This window comes from Dasypus novemcinctus, chromosome 8 (assembly GCF_030445035.2).
Source record: "Dasypus novemcinctus isolate mDasNov1 chromosome 8, mDasNov1.1.hap2, whole genome shotgun sequence".
Classification (NCBI taxonomy): Eukaryota; Metazoa; Chordata; class Mammalia; order Cingulata; family Dasypodidae; genus Dasypus; species Dasypus novemcinctus.
In genome coordinates this window covers 92,199,383-92,208,758 of record NC_080680.1, presented here as the reverse complement: position 1 = coordinate 92,208,758, position 9,376 = coordinate 92,199,383, and the positions used below count along the sequence as shown (strand labels likewise).

Here is a 9,376-nt window from a genome sequence, read left to right as displayed (position 1 = left end):
TAATTGATTATAGTAATTATTCACCAAGACCATTGTTTTCCTAAGAAGCCAGTGTAAGTATCCTAAATCCATCTTGACATAAACCACTACCTTTAATCCAAAATTGTAGTGGGGTTTAGCGTAGTCAAGGTCTTGATCCTAGAAATCCCACTCCAGTACCACTGAGAAATTTCAGGGATGTATTTTGACATAGCTAGGAATAATAATAACCTAAAATTATAAATTAAGTCCAAGTATGTAAAGTTAACTGATCAGGTCACTCCATCAATTGTTAAAAGAATCCAAGCAACTATAAAGCATCATTAGTTAAAAAAAAAAACAACAGGAAAGGCAGTTTTAGAAAGATAAGCAGAAGTTGGCAATTTCAAGAATGTTCAAGAAAACTTCTGGACACTGTAAAATAGCCCTTGCCTAAGGATGAAACCCTCCACCCCCCCTTTTACAATATATTAAAATGGCTTAATCATTTAATAATGTTTCTATTGTCAAGCTTTCATAACAAAATATTAAGGATTTTTCTTAGACTTTTTCAAAGGTGAAATAGGAAAATTTAAAATGAAGAACTTTGTGTAACCTCAATATATACAGTGGGCTGTCTATATAGAAATATTTCTCAATTTAAGCACCATTTTTCTGGATCCATTCAGGCTGGAAAATACCCCTAAATCCACAGGATGTTAACTGTTAAATTGTGTATGTTAACTGAAAATGAGGTTGTTTTTAATTCTTATCTACATCTTAACTGGGTTGTCTTCTGAACTGGCTGACAAATGTTACTGCAATTTCAAGTGCGGGTGTCTCTGTGCAGTCTTTGGCCACATGGCACACTGTAAGGATGTGGCAGTGCCTCTGGCCGGGCTCAAATATTTGTGGGTAGCAGGTCCAGGTTTGCCCTGCATGCAGAGAGCAGCTGGCTGGCTTTTCTCCATTCTTTCATTCAGGAATGCCTGAATAATCCTGCTTTTGTAAATATGGGAAAAGCTGTACCGTCTAGGTCTTCCACCCCTTTTTTAGAGTAAGACTAGACATATTGCCTGCAAATAATATTTTCTTACCCCATCCCCCAACAGCCCAAACACCCCCCCCTTTCCTCCAACATAAAAAAGGAACAGTCTAACCTCAAATTATGGTTCTCTTCCTAAAATAAGTGACCTAATTAGAAGCATATCACAAAAATTAGACTGGTGTAAATAACAAACATTTATTGGTGTCACTTATGGTAGAAAAAGTTCCTACACCAGATGTGCATGACCCAATTGTTAAATAGAACATTTCCAAGGTAAACACACTCCCCAACCCAGTTTTTTTTACCCAGTTTAAGATAGCCAATTCCTTCTCTGCCCCCCACCCCAAGACATGTGAGCAACTGCTAATGAAAAGCAGTAAACAGCCATTTAGGCTATATAGCATTTTCAACTCCACTCAAAGGTGAAGATTCCAATTACTTAAGTACTCTCAATTTTCTCCTAACAAAAGTTCCTGAGTCCAGTATTTACACAATATTACAGCACTAGCAGAGCAGTGTCTACAACTCATCTTTGTCTGCTGTTTCATCTTCACCAGTTGGAGGAGGGCCTGCACTTCCATAGAGTTTGCTGATAAGTGGCTGCACAATTTCTTCTAGTTCTTTCTTTTTAGCTTTGAAATCTTCAATGTCAGCATCTTGGTGACTTTCCAGCCATTCAATCTTTTCCTCTACAGCTTTTTCCATGGTTTCCTTATCTTCAGAGGACAGTTTGCCTCCCAGCTTTTCTTTATCTCCAATCTGATTCTTTAGAGAGTAGGCATAGCTTTCCAATTCATTTCTACTATCAATTCGCTCCTTGAGCTTTTTGTCTTCTTCAGCAAACTTCTCAGCATCATTAACCATCCTTTCAATTTCTTCAGGTGTCAGACGATTTTGGTCATTAGTAATTGTGATCTTATTTTTGTTCCCTGTGCCCTTGTCTTCAGCTGTTACTCGAAGTATGCCATTCACATCTATTTCAAAGGTGACTTCAATCTGTGGGACCCCACGGGGAGCAGGAGGAATTCCAGTCAGATCAAATGTTCCCAAAAGGTGATTGTCTTTTGTTAGGGGTCTTTCACCTAAAAGTTAAACACACGTACAAAAAAAAGTTAGTTGCTTCTGACAATCATTAATACCTCTGGATCCCTGGAATTCAGTATGTTATAACCTGTAGTGAATGGCAAGGGCACTCAGTCTTATAAGTCTGTAAGCAGCAGCAACTGGGACTAACAGCATCTTATCTAAATTTTGGTTATTTGACAGCTCAGAAGTACTTTTAATGGGAAAGGGTGCTAGATAATAAATAAACTTCAGTGCTAACTGTATGCAACTCCACACTAATCAAATTAAGGAAAACACCAGATACTTCCACTGTCTTCTAAAGCAATAATTACCTTCATAAACCTTGATAGTAACAGTTGGTTGATTATCAGAAGCTGTAGAAAAGATCTGAGACTTCTTCGTGGGCACCACAGTGTTCCTTGGAATCAGTTTGGTCATGACACCTCCCACAGTTTCAATACCAAGTGTAAGGGGGCACACATCAAGCAGCACCAGATCACCTGTAAAGGTAAGTTAACCAAGTTGATCCTAATTCACAAGTCATTGGAGCCCTACCAAGCAATTTCCCCATGAACTGTGTAAAGGTCAATACTCTCTCCATCTTGTCATTCAGTTAGGACCTAAGGAAAAATGCAGTTGCTAAGACTCTTAAGAATGCCCCAGGTTTTGTCCTCACTGCACTCTACACTTGTTGTATGCCTTAGCCAAGTTGTTGATTTTTTATTGCTTCTTAAAAAAACAGTTAATGATAGTCTTGTCATGAAGGTATTAATGCATTGTGGACAATGCTGTGACATTAATCTACCTGTATCTTGATCTCCAGAGAGTACACCAGCCTGGACAGCAGCACCGTATGCTACAGCCTCATCTGGATTTATGCCACGGGATGGCTCCTTGCCATTGAAGAACTCTTTAACTAGTTGTTGTATTTTTGGGATTCGAGTAGAGCCACCAACAAGGACAATTTCATCAATATCAGATTTCTTCAAATCAGAATCCTCCAACACTTTCTGGACAGGCTTCATGGTAGAACGGAACAGATCCTAGAATAAGAAACACAGTTACCATGATATTTGTTATACCTAAATGCACCATTCTAAATTTAGACTGTGACTAGATTCTCATTAACAAAGCAAACCAAAGAACAAGGTACATACCATGTTTAGCTCTTCAAATTTAGCCCGAGTCAAAGTCTCAGAGAAGTCTTCTCCTTCATAGAAGGACTCAATTTCAATTCTTGCTTGATGTTGAGAAGATAGGGCCCGTTTGGCCTTTTCTACCTCACGCCGGAGTTTCTGCACGGCTCTGTTGTCTTTCCTGACATCTTTGCCAGTCTTCTTTTTGTATAGTTTGATGAAGTGTTCCATGACACGCTGATCAAAGTCTTCTCCACCCAGGTGTGTATCCCCATTAGTGGCCACGACTTCAAAGACACCATTGTCAATGGTGAGAAGAGACACATCAAACGTTCCACCACCCAGGTCAAACACCAGGATGTTCTTCTCACCCTCCCTCTTATCAAGGCCATAAGCAATAGCAGCAGCTGTACTGTTAGAAGGATGAGGGGGAAAAAAACAAAAGCAAAAACAAAAACCAGCTTAGTCAATTTTACATTTTCTATTTGGTAAATATGCATACCCATGAATTTAACACTTACGGCTCATTGATGATCCTCATAACATTCAGACCAGCAATAGTTCCAGCATCTTTAGTTGCTTGGCGCTGGGCATCATTGAAATAGGCTGGTACTGTAACAACTGCATGAGTAACCTAAAAAGTTAATGAAAGGTTAGTCAGGTCAATGATTTTTTTAAATTAGGGAAGTTGTAGGTTTACAGAAAAGTCATATAAAAAGCATAACACCCCCACTACTGTTGGCATTTTGCATTAGTGTGGTACCCTTGTTACAAATGATGAAATATTGACATCTAGTGTTTTGTTGAGCATACGTTAAAGAACTCAAATTGTGATAAATATGGATGTCATCCAAATTCAAAGTATTAAAACCATGAAGGTATCTATACCTATCAACTAATAATTAAAAATCACACTATTCTAGGAAAATTTACCTTTTTCCCCAAATAAGCCTCGGCAGTTTCCTTCATTTTAGTGAGAACCATGGCAGAAATTTCCTCAGGGGCAAATGTCTTTGTTTGCCCACCTCCAATATCAACTTGAATGTATGGTTTAGTTTTCTTTTCAACCACCTATATTAAGGAACAATAATTATTTTCAGACAGAAACAATAGATATTTCAAACTCAAGGATGGTCTGAGACTCATTTCCTCCCCATAGTTTGGTTTACTTTGGTCTCCTTCTAAAGCTGAGTATTGATCAGGACTACTTTGTGAGTAGAGACACCTTGAAAATACAAGCCTCTTCAGTTTTAACCAGTCTCCTAATTGCAGATTATTGCAGACAGAATAGTTACCAGAAATTTCCTTATCTCCCCTAGCTATGCTGTTTTATAATGTACTAAAGAATCTGCCTACGAAAGAACACTATTTAAAGAAAAATGCTTTGAAAGTTATGTGCACCACGTTTAGGTCTTCTGTTATTTCCACACTGTTTTTCAGTTACTTCTTAACTCTAAATACTCCCACCCCACTAACTACCCACTACGCGAATGTGAAAAACACGGTTGTACCTTGAAAGGTAAGAATTTGATGTCCTGCTGCACCGATGGGTCGTTCCATGTGCGGCCAATGAGTCGCTTGGCATCAAAGACCGTGTTTTCAGGATTGGAGGTGAGCTGGTTTTTGGCAGCATCGCCAATCAGACGCTCCCCTTCAGGGGTAAAGGCCACATAAGACGGAGTAATGCGGTTACCCTGATCGTTGGCGATAATCTCCACGCGGCCATTCTTGAACACCCCGACGCTGGCGGGAAACGACCAGAAGGAATAAGCACCGCACTGCACACCATCCCAGGAGGTCACGCCCAATCTCCCCTCACTTTCACAAAGCCCACTTCCACAAGCCCCACTTACCAGGAGTAGGTGGTCCCCAAGTCGATGCCGACCACCGTACCCACGTCCTCCTTCTTGTCCTCTTCCTCGCCCCGCGCCGCGCCGAGCAGCAGCAACACCGCCGCCACCAGGGAGAGTTTCATCTTGCCGGGGCCGTGGGCCAGTCTGGTCAGCAGGCAAACAGGGTGCCGCAGGCAATCCAATCACAGGCCGCAGCACGGGAGCGCACCGAGGTTACCGACCTGAGGGTGATGGGGACCTCGGGTGAGGTGGAGCAGCGGCGGAGACAAGGCGCAGGTTCAAAAAGCAGGCCCCGGCACTTACCTCACACTCGAAAAACCCTCAGGCTGATCTGTCTGTGATGTTTCAGCCGGCGTCGGCCGCGCAGTCGCCGACTCCGCTTATATACCATCCCCCCAGCCACGTCGTGGAGGCCGCCGATTGGCAAAGGCGCTTTTCGTTGGAGGCCGCTGATTGGCCCAGGCCACCAAGCTGGCCGCCGCCGATTCGAAGCGGCCTCCTCCGCAATTAACGTCATCGCTACGCCCCTCAGGCAGGCTTATTGGTCGCTGGCTGTGGCCAACAACCACCAATGGGAGGCAACATCCGCCCCGTGCGCGTGCCCCATTGGTTCAGCAACAACCTGTCCCTCTTGCAACCTCTTACCCCGGGGCCTTTTCCGCTGTGGGGAGTACCTTCTGTACTCTTGGCGCCCGTCTGGTGTGCCTAATCCTCTAGGGTCAGCGGCCTTTTTTCCTTCTCTGAGCGCTAGCCCCTTTTCAGTACGTTATCATGAAGCCAGAAGCGACCGCTCCCTTTCCACGACTCCAGCTCATTCCTGGCAGACTGTGGTGTTCACAGCGTAGATGCTGTGATCACCTCAGAACGCTCGAATTTTTGTGCCTTTTCACGGCCACTGCCGGGACCAGGGTGCCCGAGCCTTAGGGCCCTTTATTGCTAGCCGGTCCCTTAGTCCTCCCTGTCCTCTGTCTGGACGCAAACTATGACTCCTCACAGCCAGTTCTGTCGCCCCTGCACCTCTGCTCAACTATCTTTGTCTAAACCAGTCCTCGCCACATTGCCCTGCCCCACGGTAAGTCACAGGACAGGCTTGGCCACAGTAGTTCTTTCTTGGTCCTGAGTCCACTTCTTCCTGTGGCGACTTCCAAAAGAGCTTACTAAAGCCATCCGCTCTCTCACTGGGATGGATCATTTTCCTAATTCCCCCTTCTCTTCCTCTTCCGTGCCCATCATTTCCCCTTATCGTTCATGCGATCATTTACAGGGTCTTCCTCACCCTTGTTCTTGATATCTTTTTTACCTTCACTCTTCTGGGAAAGGTATGACTGTGCTAAAAAGCATTTGACAAAAGAGTTCTTAATAATGTCATCCTCTAGTATAATACTTTATAGCAAAAAGTAATAGAAACTGCTATTTATTTAAAGAGTTATGTACCTAGCATCAATCTATAGGCTTTTCCTGTGTCATTTGGTCTTTACAATTAAGTATTTGTAGGCATTTTAGTTTTCCAGATGATGAAATTAAGAGATGAAATAACTGGTTTATAGTCCCAGAGCTGGTGAGTAATGGAATTAGGGCTGATACCCAGGTCTGCTTAACTCCATAGCCAATGCTCTCTTAACTTTCTTATTTATTCATTAATTGATCCAGGAAATGTTTTTGGAGGACCTACTGTGGACAGATCAAAGCCCTAATACAAAACATTTTGAGATGCAGGAAATGCCTGGGACATTGTCATAGTTAAGAGCTGATGATTCATATTTTGTCACTATGTTGGGCAGCTGAAGGTACTCTTGAAATTCAACACTTTGTCCACATAACATTGAAACATCTTACACACAATCCAATAAGATGCTGAATTTAGGAATCAATTCTCAATTTTCTTTTCTCCTTTAGTACTCCTGAAAGACTATACCGGTGACTCAGAATTGACTCCATTCCTACTGAAGAGGTTACATCATCCATATCTTTTAACAAGACTTGTAAGGCTGCTGTAACACTGACCCTTCTTTGTGTTGCATCAGTCCAGTATTAAGATAGAATCACCATTCAGCCACATTAGAGCTTCATGTCATTTCAAATAAATTTTATGTACATATTATACTCCATTTCCATTAAAAAAAAAAACAAAGTTCTTAATTTTAGTCCCACCTTTAATTGATACAGTAACTCACTGAAACTTTTTGTCCCCTAAAGTCAGAACTAGTTATCTTCCCAAAAAGAGTATTTTGGTGGTTATAGTGGGGTTTTTTGTTTTTTTAAAATGTGGTGACATGTACAACACAAAATTCCCCATTTTATATAGTATCTGTTTAAAACCAAGTATTTTATGCTAACTGTTTCAAAGTGCTGTCATTTATGTTTCTATTATAAAGAAATGGATTGAATAGGGAAGTTCATAGGCAAATCTAGTTTCTAAATGATAAATGCCAATAATAGTATCAGTGCCAAATTATCGACCCTTAAAAAATATCAGACACTGCTAAACTCTATATTCATAACCTATTTTAATCTTCATGAAAGCATTTTTAAAATTCCTATTGTAGAGCTGAGGAATCTGAAGCCTCATGAGGTAAAGAAACTTGCCCAAGAGATTGCACAGCTGAGATGTGGAGCCAGAATTTAAGCTTTGGCAATTTTTTTTTTTATTAGATACGGTGATCGGGATTGAACTCGAGACCTCGTATGTGGGAAGCTGGCACTTATCCACTGATCCACATTGGCTTTCCTGAGTTGGTTTTTTTCATTTGTTTTGCTTGTTTTTGTTCTTTCAGGAGGCACTGGGAACCGAACTGGGACTTCCCATTTGGAAGGTGGGTATTCAACTGCTTGAGCCACATCTGCTCCCCATGATTTGATTTTTAATTTATGTAGTCTAGGTGGTCATCCTGGATTCAGGCTTATGGGACTTGAATTTTGTTTTAAGATATAGGGTAATTACATGTTTTGTAATTATTTTGATAGTGGGTGATAGGCAAGTGTAGATTTTATCTAGTTAACTTAAAGTAGCTCTTTCATATATGTTCCTATGGGTAAGAAAATAGATTTGTTTCCCATCTTATCTCAGAGAGCTAAGCAAGTTAGGACTGATTAGGATTAGCTATCACTTAGCTCCTAAGCCTTCCTTTCTGAAAAAGGAATTAATAATCTAAAGGCATATAGCATTGCAACTCCTACTCTCCAGTTTGTTGTACTTACCCAGGTCAGCTAACAGGGAGTTGAAGATGGTAACCATCACACCAGGGAACCGAGAGTGCCTATAACTCCAAGCAGGAGAATTGCATCCATCAACCATATGTGATCTAAGCCCCCTCTGATATATAGATGGAGTGGACATCGCCATCCCAGGGTCCACAGGATGGAGGAATAAAATATGGATTAGAGTGGACATAGTGGTATTTTACTATAGAACTATTGTGACTAGTAATGGAAGAAACTATTGCATTGATGTGGGGAAAGTGACCACAGTAGTTGCTGAGGGCAGGGAGAGGGAAGAAGAGATGTGATGTGGGGGCATTTTCTGGACTTGGAGTTGTCCTAAATGATATTGCAGGGACAGATGCTGGACATTATAAATCCTGCCAAAACCCACTGAAAGTACTGGGGGAGAGTGTAAACTACAATGTAAACTATAATCCATGCAGTGCAGCAGTGCTCCAAAAAATTTTATTCACCAAATGCAATGAATATCCCACAATGATGAAAGAAGTTGTTGATGTGGGAGGAGTGGGGGTGTGGGATATGGGATGTATGAGAACCTCTTAAATTTTTAAATGTAACTTTTTTTAAAAAGATTTATTATTTATTTATTTCTCTCCCCTTCCACAACGCCGCCCCCCCACCCCCACCCCGTTGTCTGCTCTCAGTGTCCATTCACTGTGCGTTCTTCTGTGTCCGCTTGCATTCTTGTCAGTGGCACCAGGAATCTATGTTTCTTTTTGTTGTGTCAGCAGCATGGAGAATCTGTATCTCTTTTTGTTGTGTCATCTTGCTGCGTCAGCTCTCCATATGTGTGGCACCACTCCTGGGCAGGCTGTGCTTTTTTTTGCGCAGGATGGCTCTCCTTGCAGGGTACACTCCTTGCATGTGGGGCTCTCCTACACGGGGGACACTCCTGCATGGCAGGGCACTCCTTGCATATCAGCACTGCGCATGGGTCAGCCCACCACACAGGTCAGGAGGCCCTGGGTTTGAACCCTGGACCTCCCATGTGGTAGGTGGATGTTCTATCAGTTGAGCCAAATCCACTTCCCTGTAACATTTTTTTGTGATCTATGTATCTTCAAAAAAACAAAACAAAACAAAATAAATACATA

General features: G+C 41.9%; 1 protein-coding gene and 1 long non-coding RNA gene across 2 annotated transcripts; one reads left to right on the top strand and one right to left on the bottom strand.

Moving 5' to 3' along the window:
• Nucleotides 1–1,182: 1,182 nt before the first annotated feature.
• Nucleotides 1,183–5,492, bottom strand: HSPA5 (heat shock protein family A (Hsp70) member 5). Its single transcript, XM_058302375.2, has 9 exons — nucleotides 5,364–5,492; nucleotides 5,061–5,281; nucleotides 4,719–4,950; nucleotides 4,141–4,278; nucleotides 3,729–3,841; nucleotides 3,229–3,619; nucleotides 2,877–3,114; nucleotides 2,404–2,571; nucleotides 1,183–2,088 (listed from the first exon to the last, which is right to left on the bottom strand). The coding sequence occupies exons 2-9, from the start codon at nucleotides 5,180–5,182 to the stop codon at nucleotides 1,526–1,528; spliced, it is 1,965 nt and encodes a 654-aa protein (XP_058158358.1). The 5' UTR covers nucleotides 5,183–5,281; nucleotides 5,364–5,492; the 3' UTR covers nucleotides 1,183–1,525.
• Nucleotides 5,493–5,708: 216 nt separating this feature from the next.
• On the top strand, nucleotides 5,709–9,072 carry LOC139439515 (uncharacterized). The gene is made up of 3 exons (XR_011649460.1): nucleotides 5,709–6,132; nucleotides 7,835–7,873; nucleotides 8,263–9,072. It is a non-coding gene; the product is annotated as an uncharacterized lncRNA (long non-coding RNA).
• Nucleotides 9,073–9,376: the final 304 nt, after the last annotated feature.

Bases quoted from the DNA above. Each gene is read 5' to 3' on its own strand.
- HSPA5 (XM_058302375.2), bottom strand. From the start codon at position 5,182: ATGAAACTCTCCCTGGTGGCGGCGGTGTTGCTGCTGCTCGGCGCGGCG. The intron at 4,951-5,060 runs GTAAGTGGGGCT...GTTTCCCGCCAG, and splicing joins TTGGGGACCACCTACTCCTG to CGTCGGGGTGTTCAAGAATG. The intron at 3,842-4,140 runs GTAAATTTTCCT...TTAACTTTTTAG, and splicing joins AGGCTTATTTGGGGAAAAAG to GTTACTCATGCAGTTGTTAC.